Here is a 21,314-nt window from a genome sequence, read left to right as displayed (position 1 = left end):
TCAACAGGCCTTGCTTTCAGACTGAAAGCAAAATGTGTTAGCTACTATGGACACCAACCGACATACCTATCCAAGCTCCCAACCCTGGCCACTAGATAGAGGAGACTCCCGATAGCAAGGCTGCCCAGCACAAAGAGCTTCTGTCTCAGCAACGCCTGCTGTTTGAATAGCATGGCCCTCCATCAATCTTCAGGACTGCGTCTTCAGCCTGGGGATGGGAGAGCAGAGCACATAAACCACTAATCACTGGCAGTCTTAATGTTTATTAACATACACTCAATCAAGCCTTACAAGTGATTAAGCCACCCTCACAGGATCCTGTAAAGTGCTGCATTGTCATTAGAGCAGACGTCTGCCTTCCTCAGTCATACCCACCCTTTATTTATTTCATTGTTTCTGCCAGCTAACTCGGATCGGATTTGATCAAATGTATGACAGGCAGACCCACTCGGTGAGAGCCTCGTCACGGTATCATTCTCTTTCTTTTTTGGGGGGAAAACGGTTTAATCTGTTATAATGGTATCATTTTCATTGAGTGAAGTGTAAATGCAGAATACACCATTCTTCCACCTTTTATTCTCACAAAAAGGATGACGGCATAGTTTGGTCCCAGACAGCCCCTCAGCTGTTAATTAAGGAATATATATTAATTAGATCGGGCCTAGATCATGATTCGGTCTTTAGATTACTGTGGATCCAATTCAATCATAACGTTTCTGAGGTGCTGTATGTAGCCTTTTGCGAAGGAAAACCCACAGTCTAGAATACACGAGTTGGTGCCTCATGAAAATATACACAAAATTATATATAAACGCAACATGCAACAATTTCATTGATTTTTACTGAGTTACAGTTCGGATGAGGAAATCAGTCAATTTAAATAAATAAATTAGCCCCTAATCTATGGATTTCACATGACTGGGAATACAGATATGCATCTGTTGGTCACAGACACCACGGATCTCATCACAGTATCTCTGTGTATTCAAATTGCCATTGATAAAATGCAATTGTGTTCGTTGTCCATAGTTTATGCCTGCCCATACCATAACACCGCTCGTCCACACGACGGCATAAACGTGGTCTGCGGTTTTGAGGCCGGTTGGACGTACTGCCAAATTCTCTAAAACGACATTGGAGACAGCTTATGGTAGAGAAATTAGCATTCACTTCTCTGGCAACAGCTCTGGTGGACATTCCTGCAGTCAGAATGCCAATTACATTCTCCCTCAAAACTTGAGACATCTGTGGCATTGTGTCGTGTGACAAAACTGCACGTTTTAGAGTCAACTTTTACTGTAATGATCATGCTGTTTAATCAGCTTTTTTTATATGCCACACCTGTCAGATGGATGGATTATCTTGGCAAAGGAGAAACGCTCACTAAAAGGGATGTAAACACATTTGTGCACAACCAGGGGCGTCGTATGGGGTATGACTGACATGGGCCCTAAAGAATTATTAGAACCTTAGGTACATTTCTTTCAATATTAAATTATTAACCTATCATCATGAATATAATATTTTATTTACAAAGTACTAATAAAACTAACGGTTTCTTTTTCTTTTCTTGTTTTTGGCAATAAGTAAACATCCAGAGAGCCTCTGTATTGCCCAACTCCCCTCTATTTACATGAAATGGTTCGGTCCTGGCCCCAAACCAGGCGAGAGCGGTACTTGCTGGCAGTGAATTGTGAGTGAGGAGTGCCGGTGGAGCGTCATGTCTCAGCTTCCTAAATCTGGCTTCCAAAAACGAAAGAAAGACAGGAGAGAGAAAACAAAGGGGGGTATGTCACCCAATTTTTCATTAAAGTAGGTGGGTGTAGTTCGCGAGTGGTGGAAATGAACCTGTTAGCTTAGTCCATAGTGAAATAGGCTACATTTGCTCCCCTAACATTAGTTACTTAATATATTCACAGAAAATTCAGAGTGTTTACATTTTGCTCCTATTTTAGCCATCATTTAATCAATGCAGGCAAACTTTTAGCAAGCTATTCATACTAAATCAGTTGTCCCTGCCCCTGTCTGGTGCCAGGCCCAACAGATGCAGCTTCAGGCTCAGCTAACCAGTCTCTTAGAGATGGATGGGAGTCTCTCCTGTCTGAGGCAACACTGATTGCTATGCAAATGGATGTTGCACCTCAATTTAGTAAGGAACACAGCCGCCCGAGGAAAAGGAAGAGATACTATGATGAGATCTCTCAAGAGGAGACAGCTCAGGACAGTGCAGCGACGACGTTTCGGAACTGCTATGGACAACATCATAAGTGACTTGGACACCAGGTTCCACACCACTGCAAAAATTGTAGAAGAATTTTCTTCTGTTCTGAAGATTAGGGAAGATTAGTGAGGATAAAGTCCCTTCTGTGTGCCAACCACTGATCATGAAGTATTCCAGAGGTCTTACACCTGAGTTTCAACATGAAGTAAGACACCTGAACACTGTATATGCTGCCACTTTCCCCCCTAACATGTCCCCTTGGTCTCCTGACACCTGAACACTGTATATGCTGCCACTTTCCCCCCTAACATGTCCCCTTGGTCTCCTGACACCTGAACACTGTATATGCTGCCACTTTCCCCCCTAACATGTCCCCTTGGTCTCCTGACACCTGAACACTGTATATGCTGCCACTTTCCCCCCTAACTTGTCCCCTTGTCTCCTGAATGCAACTTGTAAGATGCTGCTGCAAAGCATTTTTGGAGAAGTGTGCATTGCTTTACGTATGTTTTGCACACTGCCTGTGACTGTTGCTGGTGGTGAGAGAGCTTCCAGACATTGCAGTCTTGCCATGTTGTCCATTGAAAGTCAGTTAGATCGAAAGCTGGACTTCAAAGACTTGATCAGTGCCTTTGCTAGCAAGAAGGCTCGGCGCTGGGCTCTTGGTAAGTAAGGCTAAGCAAGGGCCAGTGATAACTGTTAAATGGCATGAATATGGATATTGAATCACTACACACATGATGCCCACAGGCTGAGAACAGACTGAGAACAAGATATATCTCAAAGTAATGGCTGAATTGTCGTACAATATGTTGTGCACAATCAAGACCCCGAGTGGAAGAAACCTATTGATTTGGTGACCTCTTGACCTTTCCTCTAGCCTTTCATCAGGCCTTTTCATTTCCATTTTGTTTTCCATTTCCACTTTTACAGCTGCTTATTTTCTAGTCGGTATGTGTACTTAGTTCAAAAATCTGCTACGGATTTTATTATTTTGTTTGTCATATCATTCTATAGATGAACATGCTAATTTATTTTAATTGAAGAGGTTAATGTATATTTAAGTTATTTATTTTAAGTTATTCATTATTGTTAAGAGAATTTTCCGTTCAAGAATTGTACCATTAAAATTACATTTAGACTGTAAAAGATGGCCTTTAGCACATTTCTTATGTGTCTCCGTATCAGTCTTGCATCAAATAGTGAATTCCACTGTATGCAGAATGTTGCATGCATGTCTGCACAGTGTTATATTTTCACAGCTCACTGTCAGTAAATATCTTACAGTAGATATTGGAATACAAGAGAGTTGCAAGCCTGCAAACGTAGAGTTATTTAAAGCTTTGAATGGGTCGATTGGGTTCTGGAGGTGTGTGGTTACAGCAATTGTGCAGGGTTGGTGTGGCCCAATGTGATACACTTTAATTGTGCTTATGATCAATTTCTGGGATCTTTTATTTCAGATCATGAAACATGGGACCAACACTTCACGTTTATGTTGCATTTATATTTTTGTTCAAACAGGATAGAAATGACCTCCTTTGATGTTGCAATCTCAATTTTCAACTCCGTTCATAACGTGTGCTGTGTGAAAATCATGTTGTGGCCTCCCGAGGGGTGCAACGGTCTAAGGCACTGCATCGCAGTCCTAGAGGTATCACTACAGACCCGGGTTCGACCCTGGGCTGTGTCGCAGCTGGCCGTGACCGGGAGACCCATGAGGCTGTTCACAATTGACCCAGCGTCGTCCGGGTTAGGTGAGGGTTTGGCCGGCAGGGATGTCCTTGTCCCTTCGCACTCTTGCGACTCGTTGTGGTGGGCCGGGCGCATGCACGCTGACTTCGGTTTCCAGTTGTACGGTGTTTCCTCCGACACACTGGCTTCCGGGTTAAGCGAGCAGTGTGTCAAGAAGCAGTGCGGGTTGGCAGCATCGTGTTTCGGAGGACGCATTGGAGTTGCAGCGAAGGGACAAGACTGTAACTACCAATTGGGGAGAGAAAAAAGGGGGGGAAAGTACAAAAATAAATAAAAGATAAGAAAATCATGTATGAAAATAAAGCATCTCCGTATGAAGCTGCTGCATTTGAACAAAACAATAATGATCAAAGGAAACAGAACAACATGACCTCAATCCCCTACAACAATTCCAAGTAATTACAACGTGTGTGGTTTTGATTTCAGAAAGGAAAGAAATGTAAGCAAGGTGTCTCTATGGTCTTTAGAGGAGTTGGGTTAAATGCGGAAGACACAGTTCAGTTGAATGCATTCAGTTGTACAACTGACTAGTAGGTACCCCCCTTTCCCTTTCTCTGTCCAGTCCAGTGTAGAGCTTCCATGACCATAACTGAGCAGCCAATCACCAGAGATCTTACTGTTGATGCTAATTGTGTAAGATCATCAACAACCTAATCTGTCTCAGGGCATTTCCCTTGTTGTGATTAGCATACAAAAGAAAAATACCCTATCTTCATCACGTACGACATCATTCGTTTGACCTTCAATGAAGGAAAACGAAAAACCTGTTCCTCTGTTAAACCAAGAGGGGGCAGTGTTTCATTATGTAAGAATGACATTAATCTACTCACTGACATGACTGGAGTTTTTTCCCCCTCATCAGTTCAGTTCTTTCATTCTGGCCCAGGTTAAGCATACTAGTGGCTGTCATTGGTTGTCAGACGTGTCGTTAAACACAAGTTATATGGGGGAGTAGTAGAACACTGCTATTCAAAGGTGGGCAGGCTATTGTCATTTGAATCTAGAGAGCGAGAGAGAGAGAGAAGCAGTTTTGCAGGACTGTAGGTAGGCTTTACAATAGAACGTATTTGCAACTACTGTTAAGATCAGCAAATGGAAGCCCAGTTTCTCCCTAATGAATAACCACTAACTGACCCCATCCATAGCCTTGAATATTTCCCCTGGCCCCGTGAACCGAGAGATCCAAGACACCAAAAACCTATTAGTATGTGGCTGATATCATCCCGAATACAATACAAGGAAGGTAATATAACATATAACAGGCATGTGGAGTGGGCCTCTGACTCTTGCTGTAACTAGAAAATAAGTAATGTTGCCTTTCCCTGGCCTCTAAATGGATGCTAGCCAAGCAATTGAAATTTTAGCAGTCTAACAATACAGGAGAATAAACCCATTTAGCCAGAGGACCAGTCCAGTCCCCTTGTTTGTGGATTCCCATTTGGAAATGAAATGTTTTTCATTAAAGGCGGTATCTCTGTGAGGCTAGGGAGCGATTCACAGATCTCCTAGAGTGCTTTCATTTCAATGGCTCTTTGATTTATACAGGGTGTCATTGGCAGAACAATGCCGGGTACTTACAATGCTGAAGTAGACTCGGTTCAAATCAATGTACTGTTTTTAAAAGTCCCGACCTCTACTTTTAGAGTACATTTAATGTACTCCCTTAGAATTAAGTACGTCCCTTCTCTCCCAACTATCTTCTATGTCTTGCCTGGTAAGAGACGGCAAAGTTGAACGTACATTTGACTCTATGTAGGAATTCTATGGGAAACATATCCCTACTACTCCCATCATTAGTACTCTACCTAAATACTGACCTATTTTAATTCCTTCTAATCGCCCTGGCTGTTGAATCCACAGTGTGAGATTATCATGTCTGAATTAATTGCCTTTTTCTCATGAACCCAGACTCCTTTTAGCACTGAAAAGATGTCTGAGAGACTTCTGGTCAAATTCGTTTCAGATTAGGGTAATGTATAGTAAATTGCCTTTCATACAAGTTTTCTTGACTCCGCTACAGAATCGTGTTTGCACTTATCAAGGCATGTTACATTTACATTTTGGTCATCAAGAGGCCACATGGTGTTTTTTCAATGAAGCCCCCCGCATCAGCATAAACAGTCAACATTTTATTATAATATATAGCCTATAGCCTTCATAAGCTAAATTAGGAGCTCAATAGTCTCAAGCCAATCAATCGGGTAGAAGACTCACACAATGTGACCTAAATAAACCAAGATGAGCCTCAGAGATATTATTTTTTGAAGGGCTTGGAAGACAAAGAGAAAAGTTTGAACAATCGGCGTGTAGAGAGAGTACAGGTACCAGTGACAGAGGGAAACAAAGACTGACATATGTTCGATGCCTTTGTGAGCAGGCAGGTCCTTCGAGAGTAAATTGGAATTGTCTACACATAAACAGCAGCATCAATAGAAAGTTTGAGAAGGAATCACTTTCACCTGGAGTTTTTTTCTAGATTCTGGAAGAAAGTTTATGACAAGAAAAAAATGTTTTTAAGTTTCTCAAGTTTACTTTTAGCAAAAGGTCATGCTCTGACTCCGAGTCAATATGCAGTTTACCAGACAACACGAGGCATTGACATTAATGCAGGGAAGTCTAGTCTTTGTGAAAGTAATCTGTCAGACTTTACATCAAAGCATGGATATCCATAATAATGCACTCTGATGTTTCAGTTCTCAGCTAAATAACCTTTTATTCAGTCATTTTTCCATTTTCTCTCATCTCTGCTCCTGACCTTAACTGTCTCGGCGCATCTTACCTCTTGAATGCTTATGCAAAAAGCTGGAGAGCAGGCAATTTTTTTTCTCACATTTATTTTGACTGACATGAGTTCTGAACATACCATACCCGTAGGCTGTAAATTAAGCCTATTATATGTTATTACTACAATTTGTCCTCTACAATTGTAAATAGCATGGAGAAGCTTACATGATATTTCTCCAAGCACATTTGAACCAAGTAAATGTTTGCTATCCAAAGGCTTGATAATAACACCCATTTCCATATAGCCTATTGCATCCTATGAATGAAAAAGCCCTCATATTCGTTACTGTAGCATGTGCTTATTAGACATGGATACTACGCATAATCCTGTTGACTTATTAAGGTGCCCGCTAGGTTCTGCTCGTGATATGTACTCTGCTATGCTGCTGTTCTAATTCTCAGAACATTGCGCTGTGGTGGTGTGCCAGAAATAGATCAGTGCTGCAGTTGGTCTCAGTGGAGTTCCGTGAGCTCATAGTAGAACACCTGATTGGCCGTTGTTAGACAAGCCGGTGTCTCCTCTCAACCCCTCTCTGGTCCTGCCACCCCCCTCCCCACCCCATGAGCCCCACAGAGCATGACCACAAAGCTGCTGGTTCTGTCCCAAATGCCACCCTATTCCCTGTATAGTGCACTACCTTTGACCAGGCTGGTTACTACTAGAGGTCGACCGATTAATCGGAATGGCCGATTATTAAGGGCCAATTTCAAATTTTCATAACAATCGGACATATTTTTTTACACCTTTATTTAATCTTTATTTAACTAGGCAAGTCAGTTAAGAACACATTCTTATTTTCAATGACGGCCTAGGAACGAACGGTGGGTTAACTGCCTGTTCAGGGGCAGAACGACAGATTTTTACCTTGTCAGCTCAGGGCTTCAATCTTGCAACCTTACAGTTAACTAGTCCAACGCAGTTACAGTTAACTAGTCCAACGCTAAATCCAGGCAATATTAACCAGGTGAAATTGTGTCACTTCTCTTGCGTTCATTGCACGCAGAGTCAGTGTATATGCAACAGTTTGGGCTGCCTAATTTGCCAGAATTTTACATAATTATGACATAACATTGGTTGTGCAATGTAACAGCAATATTTAGACTTATGGATGCCACCCATTAGATAAAATACGGAACGGTTTCGTATTTCACTGAAATAATAAATGTCTTGTTTTTGAGATTATAGTTTCCGGATTCGACCATATTAATGACTAAGTCTATGATTTGATAGAGCAGTCTGACTGAGTGATGGTAGGCACCAGCAGGCTCGTAAGCATTCATTCAAACAGCACTTTCGTGCGTTTGCCAGCAGCTGTTTATGACTTCAAGCCTATCAACTCCCGAGATTAGGCTCATGTAACCGATGTGAAATGTCTAGCTAGTTAGCGGGGTGCGCGCTAATAGCGTTTCAAATGTCACTCGCTCTGAGACTTGGAGCGGTTGTTCCCCTTGCTCTGCATGGGTAACGCTGCTTCGAGCCCAGGTAGGAGCGAGGAAAGGGAGCTATACTGTTACACTGGCAATACTAAAGAGCCTATAAGAACATCCAATAGTCAAAGGTTAATGAAATACAAATGGTATAGAGAGAAATAGTCCTATAATTCCTGTAATAACCACAACCTAAAACTTCTTACCTGGGAATATTGAAGACTCATGTTAAAAGGAACCACCAGTTTTCATATGTTCTCATGTTCTGAGCAAGGAACTTAAACGTTAGCTTTCTTACATGGCACATATTGCACTTTTACTTTCTTCTCCAACACTTTGTTTTTGCATTATTTAAACCAAATTGAACATGTTTCATTATTTATTTGAGGCTAAATTGATTTTATTGGTGTATTATATTAAGTTAAAATAAGTGTTCATTCAGTATTGTTGTAATTGTCATTATTACAAATAAGGCAATAAAAATCAGCCAATTAATCAGTATCGGCTTTTTTTGGTCCTCCAATAATCGGTATCGAAAAATCATAATCGATCGACCTCTAGTTACTACTACCTGGACACAACGGGTTTGAATCCGTTCCATTGATTCCATTCCAGCTGTTACATTGAGCCTGTCCTCCCATAGCTCCTCCCACCAGCCTCTTCTGACCAACAGTGCTTTTGGTCGTCAGCAGCTGTGGAGCGTCACATCACATGGAAGCCATAGGAACTGTCTAGAGAGACACATTGTCCCAGATCCAAAACATGTCAGACCAATACCATTTTCTCAAATTCAAATCATCCATTTGTTAATATATAGCCTATGACTAACTACTCTCTTATTTCCACAACCTTCTAACTCAACAGAATGAAATGGGGGAACAGAATGTCTATGGGATGGAGAGGAACATTAAGAAATGGTAATGGTGCACACAGAGAAGTGATCTGGGGAACTATTTCCAGTAGGCACATTTTTCCTCAAACAAGTCATTGTTCGCGCCCATGAGGCATGCAGCAAATTGGTATATTATATTCTGAATCATGTCCCATCTTGAGTTACGCTCATGTAATGTGACAGCTGAATATTAGACCCCAAATCCACTTACATTTGGGGCGATTACATTGAGTTGGGTGATTTACCTCCCGACAATTATTTGTGTCACTACTGCTGTCGAGGTGCCGAGCAGCCGAGTAACTACCACAAGAAATGACACAGTCTACTGGACACAGACATAGTCACGTCGTTCTTCCATAGTGGACAGACGACTGGTATTGTGCAGTAGACTGACGGCTACTATGAACTGGTGCAAAGACTAGTGATTTAGGCCAAAACAAATTCCATTCCTATTCATCTGATTCGGTACACATTCATGTAAAAACTTTATTGCATTCTCTCACATTTCTAAGTGTCTGTCTGTTAATTAAAAAATCCCAATAAAGTTTAATGGAGACAGACTGAGGCGCCATTGTTCCCCGTGATGCCCAGTAATGTCATTTGAGGACAATGTGGAGGGATGGAAGAGATGTGGGGGGTTTATTATAATTATAATTAATATTATCTGTATTGATCTGTATTCTTATGCACCAGGGAATGATTCTGCTGTTCTGTCTGCAGCCAACCTCCATCCCGTCCTTCCATCAGCCCCTTTTAGCCATTTGTCAATTTTGTGACATTACACCTACTTTATTTATCACCAGCACGCTGCAGTGCCTTTGTCCTGAACTCTCCTCTGGCACCAGCGTGTCTGCATGCCTCAGTCTGCCCCTGGCTGCAGCCAGCCCTCACTGTACACAGAGTAGACACGCCCCCTCTCTCTCTCACACACACCCCGTCCAATGTGTCAGCTCTGGCGCCCCATACAGCACTGACAGTGAAAGACCATATACTGTATGTCTACTCAGTGCTGCATTCTGTCAGGGTGCTTATCTCAACATCAAAGTCAACTTAAAAGTGCTGTTCGTGTCCTTAGAGAGGATCCCACTCTTCACACTCCAGCTGCATGTGACGGACACAGCGGCGAGAGAACGACCATGACCTGGGAAAGAGACACCAGAGAAGCCATCAACACTGGGATGTTATGATTTACAGATCAAAAGAATCTGTCTGTGGCTGCTTTGTCTACATACTGTAAAGACCTAAGCCCACAATGGGAATTATACACAGTGTACAAAACAATAGGAACACCTGCTCTTTCCATGACAGAATGTCCAGGTGAAAGCGATGATCCCTTATTGATGTCACTTGTTAAATCCATTTCAAATCAGTGTAGATGAAGGGTAGGAGATTGGTTAAAGAAGGATTTTTAAGCCTCGAGACAGCTGAGTATGTGTGCCATTCAGAGGGTGAATGGGCAAGACAAAATATTTAAGTGACTTTGAACAGGGTATGGTAGGTTACTTAAGACCGAAACGATAGGAGGGAGGGAGGTTGGTTGGGGAGGACGGGTGGGGTGTATAATGTGAACATCTAGCAATCCAAAGGTTGCGTGTTTGAATTTCATCACGGACAGCTTTAGTCAATTTGCAACTGCTTGCTACTGTGCAACTACTTAGCATGTTAGCTAACCCTTCCCCTAACTTGAACCCTTTAACCTAACTCCTAACCCTAATTTGACTACTTAGCTAGCATGTTACCTAACCCTAACCTTATCCCCTAGCCTAGCTAACGTTGGCCGCCTAGCTAGCCTAGCTAATGTTAGCCATAACAAATTGGAATTTGTGTAATGTACATGAATGCTTTATGAAGAAAGAAGATCATGTAATACACACAAAGTGAATTTCTTTGGTGTGCCTGTCACGAATTACGAATAAGTAATTTGTGTCTATTTCACAATCAGCTGTAATAGTGTGTTGCAGATAAATACATCTGTATCGTTGTTTCAATTCCAGTGGGCTCAGGCTGTTGTATTTGTATCATTTGAGGGGTGTTCATCATGAGCAAAGTCATATCATTTTACTTAGTCTGTGAAAACCATTGTTGCATAAGTATTCACTCCCTTTGTTTAGGCTAGCCTAAGTTAGTTCAGAAGTAAACTATGGCTAAACAAATCACATAGTAAGTTACATGGACTCACTCTGTGTGAAATAATAGATGTTGGCAATACTTTTGAATGACTACCCCTTCCTCTGTCCCCCATACATACAACATCTGTAAAGTCCCTCAGTCAAGTATTACATTTCAAGCACAGATACAACTACAAAGAGCAGGGAGCTTTTCGGAAGCCTCAAAGGGCAGTAATTGGAAGATTGGTAGCAATAACAAATCAGACATTGAATATATATTTAAGCACGGTCAAGTTAATAATTATGCTGTGGATGATGTATTAAACTACCCAGACATCAAAGATGCAGTCGTCTTTCTGAACTGAACTGCAGGACAGGAAGGAAATTGCTTAAGGATCTCACCATAATGCCATTGGTTATTTTTAAAACAGCTACAAAGTTCAATGGCTGTGATGGCAGAAAACTGAGGATGGATCACCAACATTATAGTGAGTCCACAATAATGACTTAAATGGCAGAGTGAAAAGAAGAATACTAAATATACTGAATAAAAATATTCCAAAACAAACCTTTTCTCGCTGAAACTCTTAACACGTTCAGAAGTGAATACTGGAACAATATTTCTAACATAGAGCGTGAGGAATGGTCAGAGGCGATTTATAGAACACTAATGTCAATTTGTTTGTTATTTTGTGATGTAATAAACATTTTTATAAAGTAAATATTGTAACTTGGAAAGTATACCCACTACATGTATGAAGTTTCCATACTATGCGTTATGCATGTAATATGAAAAATTATGAAAGTGTTTTTGTTAAGAGGGATGTGTTTTGAGAAGCTATAAGAGATGCTTGTTTTTTATAACTTTGCACAGTGAGTAGTCACCGTCCCTGAGTGAGGTCAAAGAGCGTGTCAGCCTGCCGGAACGGCCCCTTATGGGGGGGTTTAAGAATAATTTCTTAATTGTGGGTTAAGAAATGAAAATACCAGACCAGAAAGATGTGAAGCTGTAGCTTTGAACTTTGAATCTCATCACGAGGTGGAGATGATAAACTCAACTCCTGGACAATCACTGGTACGAATGATTAGCTGTCCTATGTAAAGTTTCTTCTAAAGTGAATTTAAATTAGGACCATCCTGTTACTCTGCTCAAACCATCGATACGTCTGGCTAGCCTATCTTCAAAGAAGCCTTTTCAAGAGTGAATGAAAGGAAAGTCAACTCTGTAGTTCTGTTCAGGATTTTACGACAAGTCACCGGATACCGGACAACTACAAAGAAGGACAACAGTAGAAGACTTGTTGGAACCATTTCAGACAATCAGAGTCTTACTAGCGTGCCCCGAAAAGGCCCAACCCCCTTTCCAAGGCTGCCCTGTTCACCGAGAGACCCCCGGCGAATAGATTCATGATTTCTTTTCGTGTGCAAAGTATATGGTTACTGTAAGTGAGAGGAGTTTCTGAATGTACCAATGTTAAGTGTCTCTGTCCCTCTCTCTCCCTCCATCTCTTCTTTCACAAGCATCAATGTCATTCCGATAGGGACCCGTTTTCAGCGTATTACGTCTCCAGTCAATAACCAGTTCAGAGTGTGTATGTTTATCCTGTGTTCCCATTTAATCAGCTAGTAAAAAATAAACATTTGTATAGTACTGAATCATAACTACGGCTCTGGTTTTTGCAAGTAGGCTACGACTGTTCAGAATGATGATATGATGCGAGGTTATTATTAATAAGTTGACTGTTTATAGATGTGATGGGTAAATACCTTTTAGAGTTGAATTCAGGAGATGGCTCTCGTGGTGCCCCAGATCCTAATGAGTTAATTGTTACATGATTAAGTTAATCGGGTAACAATTAAACATATTTAGTTAATTAGATAACAGTCTTCAGATTAATGTTAAAGTCAAGTCATGACAATAACCTACAACACAAAGCCAAAGTGAATATTCCTTAGTGGCAAAGTTACAGGTTTGATTAAATCTGCTTAACAATCTATGGCAAGACTTGAAAATGGCTATTTAGCCATGATCCAACACCTTGACAGAGCTTGAATAAAATAATGATGGGAAAATATTGCACAATACAGGTGTGCAAAGCTTTTTTTGAGACTTAACCAATAATAAAGGCACTAATTGGTAGAAGTTCTTCTGAGTGTATTCTATCCCTTTAGAATATTCCATATGAAGGCCAGACATGAGAGAAGGAATGAAGCAGTGGGAGGAAATAATAAACAGCATCACTGCACTGAACTCAAAAGACAATATCTGCTTTACTGCTGACTATGGTGCGACCTTGAAGCAACAAATAAGACAGAACTCCGATGCAATAAACTCACAGCCTAGAGACAGAGCGGGAGAGAGATACCAAGGTTTATGCCTTCTCCCCTCAAGGCAAAGTCAGTATAGTGTGGCATTTACACTCCATCTCTGCATTGTTTATCTCCCCATGCCTTCTGAAGATGTGATATGAATGACACTATAGATCCCAGACCCTGATGAAGTACACCTTATGGGCACAATATTACAAAGAGACGTGCACACATCCTGATTTTGTCTTTCGATGTAAACGGTAGATATCGCACAAAACATTCAAATGCATTTCTCTCTCATTGCTATCCGAGAGATGGTGTCACCCCTACGGACGCTCGTCCCTCAACTGAGATTAGAGTCGTCGCACATCTGAGGTAAGACAAAGGATTGTCTCGTTCTATTCTTGTGACTTAGCCTATCCCACAGGGGACTGAGTTGTCATTTACAAACGAGGCACAGGAGAGCGCCACACCTCCAATTAAAGGCGGCTGTTTGCTTTTACAAATCTCGGCAAACTACAGCCACCTGCATTCGCATCCACCATGTTTTCCCTTGATGTATTTTAACTAGATACCCTGCATCGTTATAAACACTGACAACTAACTAGATTAGGTATGAAGGCCTGATTTACCTTTGTAGTTACGCTAATAGAAGAAGGCCTGTGATATATATTTTTTGGGGGGGGGCATGTGATCTCTGGCTGCCTCTCTACCTCATGGGGGAACCTGGGCCACATCAGACAGAAACACCTGCTAAGAGAGAGGGCTCTGGAGCAGCTGGCTCCCCCAACAGATGTGCCTCCCAACCCACTCCCCAAAGAGGAGAGTCTGCTGTCTTTACATCTAACTAGCCCATACACTCTCTCCTCTCCAGCTCTGGAGCCTGGAAGGTTTTCGGCCCGGCTGTGCCATGCTGGCTCTGTGCTGAGTCTGTGCTCAGTAAAGCAAAGCGTACCATCGGCAGGATGACGTCTGTCTGGTACACCACCAGATGAGCAGTGCTGCACAATCACAACCTCCCCAGGGTAGCCACTGCTGCTGCGTCAACCCCCCTAATTCAGTTCCATTATCGCTACATGCTGTTTCTTAGATGTACTGGGCTCTGCTCCCCCACTACTATAGCAAGTTAAGAGACTGGGCAGCCACTGCTAAAGCAGAGGCTGTCAAGTGGAAACAACTTAATCCAGATATCCAGGGGAGACGAGCTTAGTTCTGTAGAACAGTGTCGTGACTGCATGATTCCGAGGCAGATACGTCATCTAAACAAGGCACGCTGGCACAGGTTTATACTAGAGGGCTTTTTTGTTGGCGGGATGTAATAGGGGACAGGCCTGCATATGCCATGTTTCAAGGTACATAGAGAGGGCCTTTATAATGCACACACGCACACCTTTGTGGTATTTTAATATTTGTTCCAGTCAGCAAACACTTGATCTTCTTGCAGATTGCCCATGATATGGCACAAGAGAGAGACAAAATAGCCATGAATCAAGCAGGGTGTTTTATCCAAATATGAAGGGACAGTCGCCATTAGCCTAGCGATGACAGGACCAGATCTTATCAGAGGCTTATGGATGCACACCTGGGTAAATAATCTCTGCCATCCACACACTGCCTAATAGAGGAAGCCTAGCAAGTTCATTGTGTCATATACAAATGATACACATGGTGCGGCTGGCTTCCGAGTTAAGAGGGCGGGTGGTAAGAAGAGCAGTTTGGCGGAGGACGCATAACTCGACCTTCGCCTCTCGAGTGTGTTGGGGAGTTGCAGCGATGAGACAAGATCGAAATTGGGGAGAAAAGGGTGGTAAAAATACAAAATAATAATACATATACAGTGGGGCAAAAAAGTATTTAGTCAGCCACAAATTGTGCAAGTTCTCCCACTTAAAAAGATGAGAGAGGCCTGTAATTTTCATCATAGGTACACTTCAACTATGACAGACAAAATGAGGAAAAAAAATAAAGATAATCACATTGTAGGATTTTTAATGAATTTATTTGCAAATTATGGTGGAAAATAAGTATTTGGTCAATAACAAAATATCTCAATACTTTGTTATATACCCTTTGTTGGCAATGACAGAGGTCAAATGTTTTCTGTAAGTCTTCACAAGGTTTTCACACACTGTTGCTGGTATTTTGGCCCATTACTCCATGCAGATCTCCTCTAGAGCAGTGATGTTTTGGGGCTGTTGCTGGGCAACACAGACTTTCAACTCCCTCCAAAGATTTTCTATGGGGTTGAGATCTGGAGACTGGCTTGTCCACTCCAGGACCTTGAAATGCTTCTTACGAAGCCACTCCTTCATTGCCCGGGTGGTGTGTTTGGAATCATTGTCATGCTGAAAGACCCAGCCACATTTCATCTTCAATGCCCTTGCTGATGGAAGGAGGTTTTCACTCAAAATCTCACGTTACATGGCCCCATTCATTCTTTCCTTTACACGGATCAGTCGTCCTGGTCCCTTTGCAGAAAAACAGCCCCAAAGCATGATGTTTCCACCCCCATGCTTCACAGTAGGTATGGTGTTCTTTGGATGCAACTCAGCATTCTTTGTCCTCCAAACACGACGAGTTGAGTTTTTACCAAAAAGTTCTATTTTGGTTTCATTTGACCATATGACATTCTCCCAATCTTCTTCTGGATCATCCAAATGCTCTCTAGCAAACTTCAGACAGGCCTGGACATGTACTGGCTTAAGCAGGGGGACACGTCTGGCACTGCAGGATTTGAGTCCCTGGCAGCGTAGTGTGTTACTGATGGTAGGCTTTGTTACTTTGGTCCCAGCTCTCTGCAGGTCATTCACTAGGTCCCCCTGTGTGGTTCTGGGATTTTGCTCACCGTCCTTGTGATCATTTTGACCCCATGGGGTGAGATCTTGCGTGGAGCCCCAGATCGAGGGAGATTATCAGTGGTCTTCTATGTCTTCCATTTCCTAATAATTGCTCCCACAGTGGATTTCTTCAAACCAAGCTGCTTACCTATTGCAGATTCAGTCTTCCCAGCCTGGTGCAGGTCTACAATTTTGTTTCTGGTGTCCTTTGACAGCTCTTTGGTCTTGGCCATAGGGGAGTTTGGAGTGTGACTGTTTGAGGTTGTGGACAGGTGTCTTTTCTACTGATAACAAGTTCAAACAGGTGCCATTAATACAGGTAACGAGTGGAGGACAGAGGAGCATCTTAAAGAAGAAGTTACAGGTCTGTGAGAGCCAGAAATCTTGCTTGTTTGTAGGTGACCAAATACTTATTTCCACCATAATTTGCAAATAAATTCATAAAAAATCCTACAATGTGATTTTCTGGATTTTCTTTTTCTCATTTTGTCTGTCATAGTTGAAGTGTACCTATGATGAAAATTACAGGCCTCTCTCATCTTTTTAAGTGGGAGAAGTTGCACAATTGGTGGCTGACTAAATACTTTTTTGCCCCACTGTATATATTTAAAAAATAATGTTGCATAAGTATAAATACAGGAAGGCACTCAACAATTTACAGTACAATTTTTACACGTGTGTCGGAGAAGGGGGATTGCCCTCAGAACATCCCCAATTCGTCGGGGCATGAACTCTACAAGGTGTCAAAAGCAAAAGCGTTGACTCCAATGCTTCCCACAGTTGTGTCAAGTTGGCTGGATGTCCGTTGGGTGGTGACCAATTCTTGATACACACAGGAAACTGTTGAGCGTGAAAAGCCCAGCAGCGTTGCAGTTCTTGACACAAACTGGTGTGCCTGGCACCTACTACAGTACCCCATTCAAGTTAATTAAATATTTTGTCTTTCCCATTCAATCTCTGAATGACACATAGACAATCAGTGGCGACATTCATTCAGTCATTCAGAAGAGGTGGAGCAAATAATGCTGGGGCGAATAATAATAATAAAAAATAATCATGTTTGCCTGTTTTGTATGTTATTTTGGCATTAATACATATCACATATCAGTTTGCAAACAATGTAAAAAAAAAATCACTGAGTTAATAAAGCTGCATACAAACATGGTCTCTTTTTTGCTTTCTTGAATAATGCAGCTCCAAAATGCAGGTGTTTCAGCCTAGATCAGTGCTTTCTGTGGTGTTGGGGCAGCCAGCGGAAAATACGAAGCGTCGGGGTTGGTAATGTTCTATAGTTGCACCGTGATTGGCTCAGTGTTCTGTCACTCATGGGGACACTACGTCAGTTCAAAATCTTTAGGTAGAGCTCGAAAATGCAAGCCCCTTGGGTGCTGCCATAGACTTGCATTAGTAGTGCCCATCCAAGAATGCTCAAGGTTCTTGGCCACAGATACAATGATGTCAAATCACGTTATATCTATCGTAGCTTTGATTGGACTGATCATGTCAACGTCATACTTTCAAAATCTTAGCTAGCAAGCTAGACAAGTGTCAGAGAAAGATTACATACTTACCTGATTTGTTTGATATTAATAATAGTAAACAGTTATATACAGTGCCTTGCGAAAGCATTCGGCCCCCTTGAACTTTGCGACCTTTTGCCACATTTCAGGCTTCAAACATAAAGATATAAAACTGTATTTTTTTGTGAAGAATCAACAACAAGTGGGACACAATCATGAAGTGGAACGACATTTATTGGATATTTCAAACTTTTTTAACAAATCAAAAACTGAAAAATTGGGCGTGCAAAATTATTCAGCCCCTTTACTTTCAGTGCAGCAAACTCTCTCCAGAAGTTCAGTGAGGATCTCTGAAATCCAATGTTGACCTAAATGACTAATGATGATAAATACAATCCACCTGTGTGTAATCAAGTCTCCGTATAAATGCACCTGCACTGTGATAGTCTCAGAGGTCCGTTAAAAGCGCAGAGAGCATCATGAAGACCAAGGAACACACCAGGCAGATCCGAGATACTGTTGTGAAGAAGTTTAAAGCCGGATTTGGATACAAAAAGATTTCCCAAGCTTTAAACATCCCAAGGAGCACTGTGCAAGCGATAATATTGAAATGGAAGGAGTATCAGACCACTGCAAATCTACCAAGACCTGGCCGTCCCTCTAAACTTTCAGCTCACACAAGGAGAAGACTGATCAGAGATGCAGCCAAGAGGCCCATGATCACTCTGGATGAACTGCAGAGATCTACAGCTGAGGTGGGAGAATCTGTCCATAGGACAACAATCAGTTGTATATTGCACAAATCTGGCCTTTATGGAAGAGTGGCAAGAAGAAAGCCATTTCTTAAAGATATCCGATATCATAAAAAGTGTCGTTTGAAGTTTGCCACAAGCCACCTGGGAGACACACCAAACATGTGGAAGAAGGTGCTCTGGTCAGATGAAACCAAAATTGAACTTTTTGGCAACAATGCAAAACGTTATGTTTGGCGTAAAAGCAACACAGCTCATCACCCTGAACACACCATCCCCACTGTCAAACATGGTGGTGGCAGCATCATGGTTTGGGCCTGCTTTTCTTCAGCAGGGACAGGGAAGATGGTTAAAATTGATGGGAAGATGGATGGAGCCAAATACAGGACCATTCTGGAAGAAAACCTGATGGAGTCTACAAAAGACCTGAGACTGGGACGGAGATTTGTCTTCCAACAAGACAATGATCCAAAACATAAAGCAAAATCTACAATGGAATGGTTCAAAAATAAACATATCCAGGTGTTAGAATGGCCAAGTCAAAGTCCAGACCTGAATCCAATCGAGAATCTGTGGAAAGAACTGAAAACTGCTGTTCACAAATGCTCTCCATCCAACCTCACTGAGCTCGAGCTGTTTTGCAAGGAGGAATGGGAAAAAATTTCAGTCTCTCGATGTGCAAAACTGATAGAGACATACCCCAAGCGACTTACAGCTGTAATCGCAGCAAAAGGTGGCGCTACAAAGTATTAACTTAAGGGGGCTGAATAATTTTGCACGCCCAATTTTTCAATTTTTGATTTGTTAAAAAAGTTTGAAATATCCAATAAATGTCGTTCCACTTCATGATTGTGTCCCACTTGTTGATTCTTCACAAAAAAAATACAGTTTTATATCTTTATGTTTGAAGCCTGAAATGTGGCAAAAGGTCGCAAAGTTCAAGGGGGCCGAATGCTTTCGCAAGGCACTGTATATAACTAAGAGTAAGACTGGCCTGCTAATGCTGAGTTTTTATGGTGTCCACTCTAGCTTCCTGCTGTCACGTTCTGACCTTAGTTCCTTAGTCCTTTGTTTTAGTATGGTCAGGGCATGAGTTGGGGTGGGCAGTCTATGTTTGTTTTTCTATGTTGGTTTCTGTGTTCGGCCTAGTATGGTTCTCAATCAGAGGCAGGTGTCGTTAGTTGTCTCTGATTGAGAATCATACTTAGATAGCCTTTTCCCACCTGTGTTTCGTGGGTGTTTATTGTCTGTCTTTGTGTATGTCGCCAGACAGGACTGTTTCAGTTTTCGTTTGTTCACTTTAGGGTTTTTTGTCCTCCGATCCTTCTCGCTACTCCTCCCTCCTCAGAAGAGGAGGACGAAATCCGTTACACCTGCAGTTAGTCTGGGCATCTGATTAAGGAAATAGGTTTTTCTAGGGATAGCTTGAGCTGACAATGACTTGGTGCTAAAATTCTAAAAGCTGGCATTCTATAGACACAATGTTTGTGTGTGACCTGAGATAGAGATGGCCTAGAAGAGTTGAGAACAATGTCTTACTGTCTCATCTTCCTGGCATCTGGGAAACTAAGCCGGGTTTGAAGGTAAACAACATCCCGTGCAGATAACCAGGAGACGGACCAAGGTGGCTTATGGGAAAGGTAGGAATGACTGACTGAGCATTTAGGGCCTATATAAGATCACTGTTTTTTCATTATCAGTTAAGCTCTCGGCAACACAACCTAGGATGTGCTGGTTCGACTGTTTCATTATTGCTATAATTAATCGATGCTGAATAAAGACGATTGTTTTGAATAATTGACCAAGTCTCTCAAAGAACTGAAATGTCCACTACACAAGCAGTCACCATCATACATCAAGTCAACAATCTACCGGCAAATCCTTTTCAATCCTTATCATATGAACCGAAATTATAGATAAATCGGCCATTGGACATAAATATTACACAACAAGTTGGAAATCGCAAATTCAACAATGAGTGCTACAGCGCCACTGCAGCCCTGGGTTCGATCCCAGGCTGTCACAGCCGGCTGTGACCGGGAGACTGACGAGGCGGCGCACAATTGGCCCAGCGTTGTCTGGGTTAGGGGAGGGTTTGGCCGGCCGGCCGGGATGTCCTTGTCTCATCGTGCTCTAGCAACTCCTTGTGGCTGGCCTGGCTCCCGCAAGCTGACTTCAATCGTCAGTTCGACAATGTTTCCTCCGACACATTGGTGCGGCTGGCTTCCGGGTTAAGCGAGCAGTGTGTCAGGAAGTAGTGCAGCTTGGCTTTTGACCTTCGCCGAGTCCGTAGGGGAGTTGCAGCAATGAGACAAGATTATAAATACCAATTGGATATCACGAAAAAAGGGGTAACGCCATGGGCAAGAAAAATGTGAATACATTGGCCATGCTGTCAATCCAGCATGATTTCTGCCGCGTTCAAAACAACTGGAAACTCGGAACTGGGAAATCTCAGACTTCAGAAAGTTCAAGACAACTGGGAACTCGGATTAATAATTGGTCATCCAACTCTGAATTCCATGTCGGGATTTCGGGCCTCTTTCTAGACCGCCGTGCCACCCTCCTGTTCAAGTGAGCACAGCACAACAAGGTGAGTCCAAAAAATGTATTGTATGCTGCTGCATAAATGATGTAATATGCCAAGGAGATATGTATACTGTAGCCAAGAAAGTAATACTAAGTGTATGTTGTGTAGTAAGCTTTT

At 42.1% G+C, this 21,314-nt stretch overlaps 1 protein-coding gene across 1 annotated transcript in view; it reads right to left on the bottom strand.

Annotated features, from left to right (window-relative positions):
- LOC112217521 (heparan sulfate glucosamine 3-O-sulfotransferase 5) overlaps nt 1-21,314 on the bottom strand; it is a 72,288-nt gene that overhangs the window by 2,110 nt on the left and 48,864 nt on the right. Inside the window, exon 2 of the mRNA XM_024377851.2 lies at nt 67-208. Coding sequence (XP_024233619.1) covers nt 67-173 — 107 coding nt within the window. The 5' untranslated portion in view covers nt 174-208. The remainder of the gene's footprint in view (nt 1-66; nt 209-21,314) is intronic.

The sequence above is a fragment of the Oncorhynchus tshawytscha genome, linkage group LG18 (assembly GCF_018296145.1).
Source record: "Oncorhynchus tshawytscha isolate Ot180627B linkage group LG18, Otsh_v2.0, whole genome shotgun sequence".
Taxonomy (NCBI): Eukaryota; Metazoa; Chordata; class Actinopteri; order Salmoniformes; family Salmonidae; genus Oncorhynchus; species Oncorhynchus tshawytscha.
The sequence above is the reverse complement of the archived record's forward strand: the minus strand, read 5'-3'. Positions and strand labels throughout refer to the sequence as shown.